This window comes from Sminthopsis crassicaudata, chromosome 5 (assembly GCF_048593235.1).
Source record: "Sminthopsis crassicaudata isolate SCR6 chromosome 5, ASM4859323v1, whole genome shotgun sequence".
Lineage (NCBI taxonomy): Eukaryota > Metazoa > Chordata > Mammalia > Dasyuromorphia > Dasyuridae > Sminthopsis > Sminthopsis crassicaudata.
In genome coordinates, this window is record NC_133621.1 from 285,550,224 (window position 1) to 285,566,266 (window position 16,043).

A 16,043-nucleotide genomic window follows, 5' to 3' on the forward strand; every position below is an offset into this window, starting at 1 on the left:
AAAGCACTCTGTAAAGGGGCAGCTAGGTAGCGCAGTAGATAGAGCACTAGTTTTGAATCAAGAGGACCTGCTTTCAAATATGGACTCATGTCACTTAACACTTCCTAGCTGTGTGACCCTGGGCAAATCACTTAACACTAATTGCCTCAGCAAAAAAAAAAAAAAAGAAAAGAAAAGGAAAAAAATAAAAGCATTATGTAAAATTGTTGTTATTATTAAAGAGAGGAGGAACCTAACAAAAGTTTGCACACAACTAGTTACTGAAAAAGTAAGAGTGAGAACTCACTTTTGCTGCTTCCATATATCTACAACTTATTTTGTATTGCTTAGTTCCTTCATCTATAGGTTAGATCTTAGAGTTGCAAAAATTCACTGAGTTAAGGTCTTTGTATAATATATGAATTACATGTGAGCTATTATTATTGATATGGAATATCAAACCTTCCAAAAAATGCTGTCATCTATAGAATGCCATAAGAAATAGATTAATTTTAGTTTTACTTTGTCTATAAAGTAATAGAATGATAGAATGAGGAAGAAAAGGATCAATTTACAGGTTACCTGGAATTATTCTGGATTTCTTTCTTTCTTTTTCTTTTTTTTTTTTAATTTTATTTGAAACAGATTCTTAAACTAGTAGGCATATCCTTATTCAAAATGTCTTTTTAATAATTCAGATTATTAGAATTTTATGGATTTTGGCAGAAAAATAAAATAATTGAAAAATGTGTCAGGCCCTATGGAAGAACATTATATTTAGTATACCTATATCTCAGTTGAGGATAACAGACATTAGTTATCTAAATTACTAATTTGGACACATCAAAACATAAGCAGATAGTACTAAAAATTTCTGCTCTTCTGAATATTACCTCATGACATTATTGAGTAATGCTGACTTTCAAAAAATAGCTTAAAATTTTTCCCTGAGGAATTATTGCTGATGTGTGCCATTAAGGAAATGGCATTCAGACCTCTACATACCTCTGTGGCAAGAAACACCAAAATATTTGGGCCACACATATATGTTGCCTGGGCTGATTCTGTAATGTTGTGCAACTTCAGGATTTGTTTCTTTTTTTTTTCTTTTCTTTTTTTTTAAAATAGCTTTTTATTTATAAGATATATGTATAGGTGATTTTTCAGCACTGACCCTTGCAAAAACCTTCTGTTCCAACTTTTTCTCTCCTTCCCCCATCCCCTTCCCCCAGATGGCAGGTAGACCATTACATGTTAAATATGTTAACGTATATGTTAAATACTACATATATATATATATATATATATATATATATATATATATATATATATATATATATATATATATATATATACACACCTATCCATACAGTTATTTTGCTGCACAAGAAGAATTGGACTTTGGAGTAATATAAAATTAACCTGAGAAGGAAATCAAAAATGCAAGCAGATAAAAACAGGGATTGGAAATGCTATGTAGTGGTTCACACTCATTTCCCAGAGTTCTTTCACTGGGTATAGCTGGTTATATTCATTATTGAACAAATGGAACTGATTTGGTTCATCTCATTATGTCCATCAAAATTGATCATCATATAAGTATTGTTTTTGAAGTATATGATGATCCAGGATTTGTTTCTAGGGACAACTGGGAACCTTTTAAAATAGGTGTTTATAGATTATAGCTAGATATGTATCATCTGTACTGTACTTGCTTAACTGCTGAATGTAGAAAAAATTCATGTGTAATTTGATAATATTCCCTAAAGTTTAATGATAAAACTTTTATGTTTTAATTGGAATTTACTTTGATCTAGGGAGTGATCTTTTCCCCTATGATAGAGAGACAAGGGAATTGGTGGTTTGGTTTGGTTTTATGAGGTTGTTGAAAAAATTTAAGATGAGCTTTGATGTCAAAGCTAAAAACAAATAACTCACCAAATCTTTACCATTGAGTTGAATTTAGCCAATTGTAATGTTGAAGTACTGTGATTATTTTTGTCATATTTCCCCAGCCTCCTTCCTTGAGAACATTTGGTTATCAGATTGGGCTTTTTACTTTATTCTGATTTATTTTCGTACTGTTCTAATAAGATCAGATTATCAGTAGTACAATTAATGGAGGAACTTTTCTAAAAATGTGGGAATATTCTATAACTTAGCCTGCACAAATATTGATGGAGCCATTTGATGACTTTATGTTGGCCAATAACAAGCAAGCATTAACAAGCATTGCTTTGGGAATCAGGTAGCTTTTTTTTTTTTTTTTTTTTTTTTTTTTTTAATTATAATAGAGCTGTTAGTTAAGGTATTGGTGTTTAATGTTGGTATATGGCTTTCTAATTTGTTGATGCTTGAAATAGAGCTATTCTCAAACTGGACTTACTGAGACTCTCTGGACAAGTGGATCTTCAAAAAGTGGACCCCTGCAGGGATTGACTAGGGAGCCTACAAGAGGGTCAAGAAGAACTCCAAGAAAAAGGGTGATGAAAGGCTTATTGTTTAGAATGGTTTGTCAGATTGGCAGGGCTTTAGTGATTATTTTACATTTATTGTTTTTGTTTTGTTTTCAAACTAACAGGTGGAAACTGCAGAACAGTTGCGTGTAGATGGTGCAGTAATTTCAGAGAGTCTTCCTATAGCTGAAACTATAATGGCTTCAAGCAACGAGAACTTAGTAAATATGTTTCATAAGTTATGCAAGTGGCCTTCTTATGTAAATTGACTGATAATTAAAAACTGGGGAGGTGGTGAATCTTGACAGATTTCAAATTTATATGTTGTTGAAATTTTTGTTTCTCCCAATTTGAATTTATTTTTTAAAAACATGTTTCTTAAGTAAGGAGTTTTTATAAACAGCTAATCTGAATTTTTTGTGCAAGGGCTGAAATAATTTTTTGAGAAGTGTATAGCTGAACATGTGTCATGCTTTTAAAATTATATTTATTTCAAGGCTATGTTGCCTGTTTTTATTTTTAAGAGTTGCTAGCATTTAATTATTATAAACCTTACAACTTCGGTTTTATTATTATTATTTTTAAAATCTTTGTTTTACTTGGCTAATTCTGAGTCTGAATAATTTGAATCTTGGCAGGTTGTCAATAGGGTGACTGGAAATTTCAAGCATGCAGCTCCTATTCTGCCAATCAGTGAATTCTCAGACATACCCAGAAGAACACCAAAGAAACCATTGACAAGAGCTGAAGTAAATGATTAAAGTTTAGATGAAATGTTGTCATTCCTCTTTTTTTGGAGGAAATGTTTATATTTGTATCCTGCAGTGGGAGGGGGCCCACAGCTTTATTTATTGGGTTGTACCAGTAATTAAAATTAGTGAAGTTTTAGTAATTTATATATATACATACACACGCACACACAATACATAACAGGTTTTCAGATATATTGATTTTATAGTAACTAAGGTAGTGTTAAACTAATCTTCCAGTCTAATGACAAAACTAATACTAGTGTCTTGCTGCTTTACACCTCTGAAGTGTCTCTTTTTATGGGAGAGGGAGAAGGGGAGCATCTTGGTGCTTTGTGGACTTTCTCTTTGTTCTCTTTGCTATGGATAGAAGTTCAAAATGTGATAGATGAGTGCCTTAAAATTGGTGATTATTAAACTTTTCATTAGCTAGTGTTGTTAAGAGACTATGGATGGCTTTCAAGTTGTTTAATCCTCTTTAACCCAGCTTTAATATCTTCCATAACTATACTAACCTGCATGGTATCTTATCACTGTTTTACCAACCTTTTTTTTTTTTTTTTTTTTTTTAACTATTACTAGAGAAAATCAAATGTGCTTGAACTTGATCATTCAAATTGAAAACATTAGCAAATAAAGGAAATCTTTTCTTATTTCTTCATAAGTAAACGTTTGCATGTTGTCTAAGAAAGGCTGCGATTGCTACTTTACCCTCATAGTTTAAGAAAAATTCAGTATAGTGTATGTTTTTAATTGCTTTTTGCAACTTATATTTCATTCTGTCTAGAATGTATACCTAATGAAGCAAGAGAAGACAAATTTTCTTTACTTCCTTTGTGGGTGATCATGCCAGTTATATGAATTCTTGATGTTTGGGGTTGAGGAAGAGTTTGTGTAATTTTGTTTTTAATTTATGAAACAATAATTTATTTTAAAAATCAATTAGAGTTTTGAAGATGAGAGCTGCTAAGCTAATTTGAAAATGAAGTTTGTAGCCAGAGTTTAACTAGAAGATATAACTATACATACATGAACAAACAAAAAACTCATCACTTTGGGTCTCTTTAGTATATATCCATTTTCATTATCCAAGCTAATATAAAAGATTTTTACCTTTTTTTTTTTTTCTTTTTTTTTTTTTTAAACTACAGGTGGGAGAAATGACAGTAACAGAAGAAAGAAGAATTGAAAGAGATATTCTTAAAGAAATGTTTCCCTTTGAAGCAGCTACACCAACAGGAATTAGGTACTTAGACATCTAGTACTTGAGAATTTCTTTGTATTCACACATGTGCAGCTGATAACAATATGAAAGCAGTCTTAATTTTTTCTATAGAGGAACAATATCTTTCAGTCCATAACTCACTAGTGTACTTAGACTTATTTATGGAATTTTAGAGTTGAAAGAAGTCTTAGATATTATCTGGTCTTCATTTTCTAAAGGTAAGCAATAAGATCTTTGGATGTGTAAGTATTTTACCTGACTTGCAGTTGTTTTGAGGAGGTTGTATGTTTTTTTTCTTTTTTTCCTTATATTATCTTTTTTTTTTTTTTTCCTTAAGAAAAATAGCCTTGATAGTATTCTAGAAACAGAAAAGGTTGAGTTTTATTTGTATTGAATTGCTTCTCTTGACCAAATGACTTGATTATTCTAATGTCACACCTAAGTACTCCAAATTTTACTTGTGTAATTTTTTTCAGATATAATGGCAAATGTCCTAAAATTTAATAATTTTACTAGTTTTTAGGACACTGAACTTCATGCAACATTCATTAATATTCACTATTTTCCTCTACAAATAAAGTCTGATTTTTTTTCTCCCATAGGAAAAGTTCTTTTAAAATGTTTTAAATTCTAATAGAAAATATACTCACACAAACTGAACTGTTTTTCTCCTTTAACTTTCTTTAATGCCATTTTGCTAACTGAATAAAATTGAAGTGTGAAGGAAAAAAGCTGAGTCATTGATATATATGTAGATCAGAAAATTTGTCTTCTATTTTATTCTTAGGGAATTCATGAAAGTTATTTACATAAATCATGACTTAGATTCTCTTTTTTTCCCCCCTTCATCACAGTGCTAGTTGTCGCAGACCTATCAAAGGGGCTGCTGGCAGACCGTTAGAACTTGGTGACTTCAGGATGGAGGGAACATTTTCATCAAAATATGTCCCCAAATATGCTCCCTTGGCTGATGACAAGACAGAAAAGTCAAGAAAAGGACGCTTCATTCCCATGTGGATAAAGATTTTGCTTTTTGTTATTGTGGCAGTTTTCTTGTTTTTGGTCTATCAAGCTATGGAAACCAACCAAGGAAATCCTTTTTCTAATTTTCTTAATGATGAGTCTAATGCTTTTCAGGCAAAGGCCAACTGAGTGTTATCTCGATGGCACACCAAACCAATTTGGTCTCCTATTTTTAATAATTATAGAAAGAACTCTTGTTGGCTCAAGATCTACTTTTAGAAATAATGTGTTTTCAACTTCTTAAATTTAATATTGGATTGAAAATGAGCAAGACAGTACAAATGGACTCCAGTTTAAGTGTTTTGGACCTTGGACTAGTAGGAGATCACCTTGTGCCATATGAGTAATCTTTTTTTAGCTCTCTGAAACTTTTTTGTAGGCTTTATTTTTTTAATGTGAGCATCTTAATTCTTTTTTGAAAAAAATGTATATTTGTTTTGTGTTTTGGGTAAATGAGAAGGGCAAAATATGGTAGAATAATGTGAAGCTAAATGTTTTAAATGCTCTTACTTCATGCAGAAAAGATTTTTTAAAAATACTTCTCCTGGACAGAATGTTTAGAGAAGCAATGTGAAACATAATCTTATGCAGGATAAAGGGAAAATTCATTGGAGGTTGTGTTTTCTATAACTACAGCCAAGTATTTGACATTGTTTATTTGAAAAAGTACAGCAATAATCGCTTGTGTAACTTTTTAGTAATGTTACTGTAATCCTGTTGTACTCATTTTTATAACATATTTCTAGTATCATGAGTCCTATTAGTAAATTCACCTAAGCATAGAATCAGGTTTTACCTGAAGGTCATTTTTTAGTGTTACATTTATACATTTGAGAAACCTGTTACTGGAGCACTTGTAGTTCAAAACTTAATCCTTGTTTCCCCCAGAAACATTTATTTCTTATTGACACTTGGTTGATTTAATCAATTCCAGTTTACTACTAAAATAACATTTAGATGAAAAGGGGTATGTGTGTGTGCGCGCGTGCGTGCGTATGTGCAAAGAATTTAGGAAATTTATATAGCACCATGCTTAAATTTCTTCCATCTGTTTGACTTAAATTAACTGTTAAACTAGACTCATTAAGCAAATTTTGCCAATTCTTTTTGCCCTTTACATAATGTAATCTGATTATAATGTGTTTCATAAATGTTTATTTTTAAATTGCATTGTTACTTTCTTGGATACTCCATCCTTTACTCATGAAGTTCTATACTCTTGATGTGAGGAGGGCATTATAATGCTATGTATTCACTCTTTTGTAGTTGTCTTTTTTTTTTTTTTTTTTTTTTAATTGAAATTTACCTCATATATAACTTGGTTAAGTAGACAGCTGAGATTTTGGTAGGATCAAGTGAAATGTGTAAAAATTAAAACTTGTGGTTTTGAATTTGAAATATAAAACCATTGGTCATATAGTACACTTTATACAAATAAGTTATTTTAAAATACCATGTCTTATAAAGACTGACATTTCTAATAAAAGAATAAACTAAAGACATGTTTAGATGGGCCCTAAATTTTGATCTGAAATGGACATAATCTAATATTTAGTTTTTTATAGGCATTTTACTTTTATAATCAAGACCAGGTACTCTTAATTTTTGAGTAAAGGGGCTGAAACACCAACTCTTAACCTAGAAATATTTGCTGATTAGAATAAAATTGCTTCTTTCTGTTAAAGTACTTCATTTCAAGAGAACCTGTTCTGCCCTTTTCCACCAGCACAGGAGTTGATACTTGGTTGTAGTCTTATTTTGTTTTTAAATTTTTCTCATTTAGTTCATGTGTTTAGGTCTTATGTTCTTCCTTTAGAAATTGTTAAGGAACACATTTGATGTTTTAAAAAGCTAGGAAAATCAACATGGCTTGTGTTGTATATAGCATATGATCAATTCTCTTATAGGAAAAATGTGGTCCAAAATAGCACAGATAGGACTCACTTAAACATCTAGTCAATTTCCAAAAACAAACAAAACCCCGTGTACTCTGTTTGTCTTTTGTATGTTTTATGCCACTAGAGTAAATGTGTCTGAGCGGTAAATTTAAAGCATTTCTGATTAAATTGTAGAAGTAGTCATTAATACTTTACAATATAATCTGATTAATAAAAAATAAATTACCTCTAGTCTTGTCATTGTAGTAAGTGCTTTTCAGATAGCATAGGTAAGTTCTTTAAACAATCCCCAGAAAATAAATATTATCTTGGGATATTTGGGATCATGATATGATATGATATAATCTTTTAAAAAAAAGTTTCTGTTCTTATATTAATGTATCATTCCACATTTCATTTTTAATATTTAAATAAGTTATTCATTCATTAGATCATATATATATATATATATATATATATATATATATATATATATATATATATATTGTTCATGTTCCTGGTTGTCATTGGAAATAAGGATCAGTCTCCACAATTGGTTCTTTCCCCCCATCATAGTTCCTTCTTTGTGGGTGCTTTGAACTTGTCAATGGTTCCTTCAGGCTTTCTTAAGTCCTGCTGTTGGCCCTGGTAACTAAAAGAGCTTTTGATCTTCCCTTAGGGTTAATGCTTTTGAATGTTTATGTAGCAACAATTACCCCTTTATATGACATAACAGAAAATTGTCTTCCAATAAGTGATCTCAATATCAGTATTGTTCTAAGTCTCACCTTTGCTTTAATATCCTTTAATGTGACTACAGCATTTATAATAGGTTCATGAGTTTTGTTTTATGTTTTGATGTACCTGTAATACTGCGGTTAGTTTTTATTATTTGTTATTTTTTAGTTCCCAATCAAATTGCCACCAGGAGATTGGACTGGTAGCCTTCAACATGTGCTTTATTTGATTTTGCCTTTGAGTTTGGGAAAATCTCACAGGAATGAATTGACAAAGTATTTGAATAATATGATGCAGCAACACTGCGGTTTAATTTAACCTCCTTGACAATAAGAATGTTCTATTAAAAATAGTAGTAAGTTTTCTTTATCCCTGGGGAAAATTGGCCATAGTCTCTGCATTTGCAGGAAAAGTAACATAAATCTGAGTTTCAGACTTGATCTTTCCTTAAGAGATCTATAGTAAGCCAGCAGCAATTGCAGAGATGCTCATGAACTTGAAATGCAATTATATACTTTTTCATTTGGCTTTGTCATCCAAAATATGACTGAAGTTTACATATTAATTTTGTCAGCTATAATGCAATGAATTATAAAAGAAGTAGTGGGAACAGTACATTCTAATGAGCCTTGTTTTATATATATGAAACTAACATAGGCCTTTTGGGATTCATTATTTGTGACCAGTTTATTTAGAAAAATTATTTTTATAGGGTGTCCTCAGGCTTCTCCTTAGAACTGATAATAAAATCAAGATACATCCTCCTATAGCAGCGTTTGAAGTGCCAACAAAGAGGATATGATGACTGAATTTAGACTATTTAGACTGAAACACGATTTATCACTAACAAATTGTATGACTGATCAACTTATCATTGGCCCCAATTCCTTGTATAGAAAGTGAAAGGGGCCTAAAATAACTTAATTACTAAGGTGTATTTTTTAACTTCCCAAGAAGGAGCTTGATTTGTTGGAACTGTGTTCCTTCAGTCTCTTCAGCAGTCAGAAAGAATGCAAATTGGATAAAAGTATCTCTTCCATGTGATAAATCTTTTTAAAAAATGTTTTTCAATTAATAAAGATTTATCTCCCTTTTCCCCTTTTGTTTGCCACCTCTCCCATATGAGAAGGAATCTTTACAATAAGCTTAAGTGAAGTAAAAGAAATTGCCTTGTCCATTCTGCTCAAAATTCAGTAGCTGACTTCATCCTCAGTTCTGGAACTATGGTTGATGATTGTATTGATCCAAAAAGTTACTTTTTTATTACAGTATAGCTATTTGCATACATAGCTCTCTGATTCTGTTCACTTTACTCTGCATCGATTCATATAAACCTTAACCTTCCCAAATTTCTCTAAAACCATCCCCTTTATTGTTTCTTACTGCACAGTGATATTCCATCACCTTCAGGGGCCACATACTTTGTTCAGGAATTCCTCAATTAATGGGTCTCCCCTTAGTTTCCAATGTGTCAGTTCTTCTTAAAATACTTAGAGGTAGTTGTCATTTCCCCATCAAATCTTTTCCCAAGGTTAAACATCTCAAATAATAAGCTTTTCTGGAATTTACTTTAGATAGGCCATATCTTAGAACAATGTCCTTTCTGAATCACAGCCCCAGAATTGAACACAGGTTACTCCCAGATGTTTGACCTGAGTACAGTACATTCTGTTTAAGACAATCATCTCCATTGCTTTGGATACCATAGGTGGTTTTTTTTTTTTTTTTTTTTTAATTAATACTTCTTAAGATTACACATTAGGAAGCTATTTAAATTCTGAAGTTTTTCTTGCCTTATTATAACTTAGTATTTTTTTTATTTTATTTTGGTTCCACTATTTCAGGTCTATTTTGGTACTTTTTTTTTTTTTTTTTTTTTTTTTTTTTTTTGGGTCATTAAACACATTCTTTGTCCCTCCTAGCTTTGTGTCACCTACCAACCTCATAGTTCCATCTATGCCTTTGTTTACATCAGCCACAGAAATCATTGAATATCAAAGTTTGTAAGGAAAGAATTATACAAACTGGAGACTTCTTTTTGAATTGAACTTGTAATTAAATTTATTTGGTTAATCAGGTGCAAACCTATGTAATTACATTATCTAATCTGTATCTCAGCTTTTTAACCTCAAGAATATTTTGAGAAACTTGTTAACTGTCTTGCCAAACTCTAAATACACTTCATGTTTTCCATTAAATGTTAATGTATACATATATACACATGTGAGTTGTGCGTCCCTCTCCCTCCTTCCTCTTGGTAGTGTATGAAGTTGAAAGCAATGATTTCTTCATTTTTAGTTTTTATCTCTATTACATAACCATTTAATGCTTGCTGTGTGTCTCCCTTTCTTGATTTTCTTGCCTTGTTTATTTTTAAACAATTTGTTGCCTTTAGTACTGAAAACTAACACAAGGTTTCCTCCTGATTTTCTTCTTACAGTATCTCCCCACTCTTCAAATACCTATCTTTATCTTTTGTATATATCTTTTAAACTTCAACTTAATATTCATTGGTCTTTTTAAACACCTTCCTTTTTACTTATCAGAATATATTGAGAATGTGTCAAGAATCTCATTCTTGAGCTTCATATGGCTCTTATTCATACTCTTAATTCCTATTTCCCTTTTGGAATCTCACCTATGAAGTCTTTTGAAATTTGAGAATTAAGAATTGCATATTCATAGACTTAGACTTAACAGCTGTAACGGGATGAGAGTCTATCTAGTTCAGTCCTTTCATTTTCACAAAATGACAAAATAAGTTCCAGAGAAACTGACTTGCCCAATATTACATAGTCTCAGAGAAAAGACTTGAACTTGGCTTTTCTGAGAGCAGTTCCTCTCACCTATTCTTTTTTTCTGTATCTTCTGTGAAATAAATCAACCATCTGCAATAAAAAACTAGTTCTTTGATCCATCAGTCTAGTTCAAAATAGAGAACCAATAAGTTAACAAGGTAAGTTGTCCAAGGCAATATAACTCGTTACACTGTTTTGTTCTAATATTACTCCCTCTTCCATGTTGTGGAGATGGTCCTGGATTCCTGGTGGCCAGAGTAACATAGCTTGCCCTTGCTGTCCTGAGAGTAGAAACTTGAGTGTTGAATTGATTGCCAGATTGGCCACCCTCTATGAACTTTGCAGGCAAAGTCTGAGAGATATTGAGCAAGGGGTCATTGATGGGAATATCCATGCCAGAAAGTCACAGAGAGGTGGGGGAGTGTATGTGTGCACATTTTGGGATCTAGGGGACTTTTTCCTCAATCTTTGGTGTCTGATCAGGTGATCTGACATTGAAGTCTGTAAAAGTTTTTGTACCTATGCATATATAGATGTGAATGCCTAGATTTCAGTAGAACGGTTTCCTTTATAATTCTATTTTATATTTATAATTTGAAAAGTGGTCTATAGGCTTCACCAACCTGTCAAAGGGTTCCATGACAGGAAAGATTGAAGACCCTTGCCATAAGATAAATGTTTTAACTCAGTGGTAAAGGGTACGGGTTTGGCATAGTGTTTATGATACCAAGGTTTCCCTTTCACATGACTGTTACATGGCCCCCAGGCTGTAGTAGGCTCTCATGCATCTGTAAGATGGAATCAGCTACCTCATACTTTGCGTACTTGTTCACCCATTTTAATATGATCTGAGAAGCCATATCAATTCAGAAACTTTCACTGGAGAACTTAGCCTCTGCAGGGTCAGTGATGCACTGCAGGGTACTAGACTTGTACTTGGAATGGGTTCAGAGCCCACACTAGACTAGTGAGTGACTAATGGCAAGTCATGTAACTGGTCTGAGCCGCCCATTTTTGTCTGTGACATAAGGATGTCTGTTATGAATAGTTCATGGATTCTTGGGAGCTCTGTGAGATACTGCATAACAGATCTTTGCAAATCTTCGGGCAATATATGTGTCATCTGTTATCTTTAACATTGAAAAGCTGATCTGGAGTCAGGAGGACTTTCCTGAGTTCAAATGCAGCCTCAGATACTTCCTACTTTGTGACTCTGGGCAAGTCACTTGACCTTGTCTGCCTCGGTTTCCTCATCTGCAAAGTGAACCAGAGAAGGAAATGGCCAACCACTCTGGTATCTCCGCCAAGAAAACCTCAAATGGGGTCACAAAAAGTTGGATACCCTGGAGAGCACTGGGCCTGGAGTTGGGAAAACCTAAATTTAAGCATGGCCTCATACAACTTTCCATCTGTGTGTTCCGGGGCAAACAACTCCTTTTTTGTTTTCTTTTTTTCTCACCTGCAAAATGGGGATAATAGCCACATACCGCATAGGGCTATTGGGAGGATGGAAATAAAATTTAAAAATATCTAGAACACTGCCAGAAACATAGTAGTATGAGCTATTTTTTGTGCAGCCAGCCTGGTGCAATAGTTAGCGAGCTGTCCTCCGAATCCTGAAAAATATGGGTTCAAATCTTTCTTCTATGACTCTGAATAAGTTATTTGACCCCTTTAGAATTTCCAGCTAACCCTCTGAGACTTGAGTTGCAGAATGGGGGGAGAGGCACGGAATCTTCATTGGTAAAAAGATCAATTGAGCATTTATTAAGTACCTTTTTGTATATCAAGTTCTGTGGGAGATGCTGAAGATGCAAAAACAAAATGAAATCATTCCAACTAGTGAGAAGGGGTTGGGTAGGGGTTTTGGGGGTTTCTGTATTCCCAGCTCATAAAAGAATGAGTGGCATACAGTAAGTGGTTACTAAATTGTTGATTGCCTGGGAATTCCTATACCAAAGTTTCTTAAAACTGTGGGTCATGTAACTGGGGATTTATTATGTCAATGTCTTGAGTTTTGGGTACCTTTAGGGCAAACCACTAGGTGTCACTGGGGAACAAATGTAGATTAATAATACTTTTTTTTTTGTGATGGGTAGTTTTTATCCAAGAAAAATGGGCTTATTTTAAATAATGCAATGCATATCAGTCCCCAGCTAGTTAATCAAGCATAGGATAAGTGATCCCATGGTCACTTTGTAATTACTTGATGTTTTAGTTTATGGACATGTTCAAACCTCACCTTTAGGACCAGACAATTCACTTAAAACTTCTCACCTTCAGTTTTCCCATCATGTTTCTTGCTTGTTTATATAGCCTTCAGGGACCTAAACTCATTTCCTTCAGCACAATGAAGGCTTGAAGGATTACTTGGTGAGAATGGGAACAATGATGCCTTTAGTTCTTTCCTCAGAGTTACTATGAGGTTTAGATGAGAGAGTGAGAATAAGCATAATTTATTAATGGCTTTAAGGACGAAATTCATGTTTTATTCAAATATTCAGGGGCAGCTAGATGACTCAGTGGATAGAACACCAGCCCTGGAGTCCTGAGGATCTGAGTTCATGACACTAGTTGTGTGACCCTAGGCAAGTCACTTCACCCCAGTTGCCTTGTTTAAAAAAAAATTCAGAAAGCTTATTAAAAATAATTTATTTAGAGATTGTACAATGGCCTCTATGGTGCATCCCAAGTATTAAGACTCTAGGAAATAACAGTCCAAAATTACCCCTAATTTATTCACTATGTTAAGAGAAGCAGGATGGTGTTGGGTAAAGGTGTGAGAATTGGATGGTGCTTATGAAAACTGAATTAACAGGGAAATGAAACAAATTAGAAAATTGAAAGCACAGAAGTGGGAGGCTGAGACCTGGACTGAGGAACATAATCTAGAATGAGGGTTTTATATTTGAAACCCTCAGGGCTTTGTCCCCTTTTTCCTCTGGTTCTTACATGTATTCTCTTCTCTCATTAGAATGAAAGCTCCTTAAAGGTAGGAACTGGTTTATATAATTTCTGGTGGAGAATTAAAATAGGAAATAACTTGAGATGAAATGAGTGGTGAAGATTCATGGTCGGTAATTTCTGTATCGCCCAATTAATGGGGAATCTGGAGAGGGACTTGCACTTGAATAGAAAATAGAAGACTGCCTTTGTGGTTTCAAAAAGTTGTCTACTTGGACACCCATTCTTGCAAGAATGTAAAATAAAATCCAGCTGATGATTATCAGTGAGGTAGTGAAGTTCTCTGAGTCTGGACTCAGAGCTAGACACTTTCTATCTGTGTGTCACTTGTGAAATTTAGTTTCTTCATTTGTAAATTTGGAGTAATTGCACATCACATTGGAACAAAGTATTTTTTAAAATCTTAATCCTTTTTTATGTTTATATAAAACTGGTTCTTTAAAACACAAGTAAAAGAGGTGGTTTTTCATGACCTGACCAGCTTAATTTCTGCTCTCCAAGTAAAACAAATCCAGGTGGTCATGTCTGAGAATGTTTATCTGATTCTGCACTTGGAGGTAATAACCTCTGTGTAAGGAGACAGCAGCTTGGGCACCTTGCTTTGTGAGATGTGGAGCTCTGGTTAATCATTGCTTTGATCAATCTTTCAAATTGTTTTGCTTTTCCAAGTTGTAACAATGAATTACATTATTCTGGTTCTGCTCACCTCACTGGATCAGTTTATATGAAGTTTTCCCATGCTTCTCTGAAACTTCTTTTCATTTCTTATGGTCTAACAATATCCTGTTATACTCAGAATTTCTTCAAATATTTCCCTAGGAAATAGTGAGTATGTACCTTGTTTCTCATTGTTGACTGCAAGGAAAAGAGCTTGTTTAGGCATTTTTACTTGTGGGGGAGGGGTGTCTATTTTGTCTTTGGGCTTTTTTAGTGTACTTGAGTCAAATACTGTTCAGCTGGTGCTTGTGGGAGAACTGAAGACCTTCATCTGGAGAGCTAGACATCAGTCAAATTAGTCTTTGGGGACTAAGTTCTGGGTGGGGTATCTCTGCCACTGACTTGATCCATTGTTTTGCCATGTATATGGAGTATGTTCACTTCAGGGCATTTAAGAACACTCGGGCACTAGCCGGTTTGAATGACTTCTCTGTACTATTGGGACAATCATTGAACTTTTGGGATTTCATGAGTCTGAGCCATAAATCACATCAGCCATAATGTGACCTATAAATGTGAGCTATTATTTACTGTTCAGTTTTTCAGTCATGTCCAACTCTTTCTTGGTGACCCCATTTAGGTTTTTCTTGGCAGAGATAGTGGAGTGGTTTGCCCTTTCCTTCTCCAGCTCATTTTACAGACAAGAAATCAGGCAAACAGGGTTAAGTGACATATTCAGCTAGTGTTTATTATTGCCTAAGCTAATAAGTGTCTTAAGTCCAGATTTGAACTCAGGAAGATGAGTTCCTGTCTCCAAGACCCACAGTCTATCTCCTGTGTCACCTGAAGCTACAATTGTTATATTCAAATAACAAAGTTTACTAATATGATGAATTAAGGATATTTTATCCTTAATATTAATAAATTGTCTTTATTTGAGAGCAGAAAGTTCCTAGCACTTGTTCTTTTTGTAGATAATATAGGACTCAGTATCTATTGGAGTCAATATAGCATATTGGATAAGAAGGTGACTTTGGAGTTAAGAAGGTAAGTTCAAATTTTGCCTTTTGGTTGCTGGCTCTCTGACCCTAGGCAGTAGTCAGCCTTTCATTGTCCAGAACTGGTCCTTAAGACTAAAAAACAAGGGAGCAGATGTCAATCTGCATTAGTGAAAAAAAGAAAAGGTTTTTTCATCTGGAATTCCAGATAGGTAGATAAATAGTTGTAGAGCTGTAGATAAGCATGTGTGTATATATACTTGATGTAAACTTGTTTGAAACCAATTAGTTAAAGCATTCTGAATAGCCAAATTTTTCCAGATAGCTAGCTGTCTTGACTCTTTAAGTCTCCCCATTAAAAAAACTTGACAGGTGCAAGACATTCTTAAATACATTGCATGTATAATCACTAAGTATCTTAGAACTGTTAGCCCAGTGCTTTACTTAGCACAGTACCTGAATGATTATACCTGTTGGCTTACATGGACCAGAGTTTTCTTAAAAGTAGAGAATAGCTTCTTTATTTTTACAAGGGGCGGGAAAAAAGGTTTTTTCTCTTGGGGGGAAGATTAGTGATAG

At 33.6% G+C, this 16,043-nt stretch overlaps 1 protein-coding gene across 2 annotated transcripts in view; it reads left to right on the forward strand.

The window, feature by feature from the left end:
- Window positions 1-7,559, forward strand: part of TMPO (thymopoietin) — a 33,669-nt gene extending 26,110 nt beyond the window's left edge. The window contains exons 5-9 of one of the 2 annotated variants that reach the window (XM_074271336.1): window positions 2,343-2,462; window positions 2,561-2,656; window positions 3,074-3,184; window positions 4,336-4,430; window positions 5,264-7,559. In XM_074271336.1, the coding sequence (XP_074127437.1) occupies window positions 2,343-2,462; window positions 2,561-2,656; window positions 3,074-3,184; window positions 4,336-4,430; window positions 5,264-5,561 (720 nt within the window). In that variant the 3' untranslated portion in view covers window positions 5,562-7,559. The remainder of the gene's footprint in view (window positions 1-2,342; window positions 2,463-2,560; window positions 2,657-3,073; window positions 3,185-4,335; window positions 4,431-5,263) is intronic. The other variant, XM_074271337.1, reaches the window with a different exon arrangement.
- The last annotated feature ends 8,484 nt before the right edge of the window (window positions 7,560-16,043 follow it).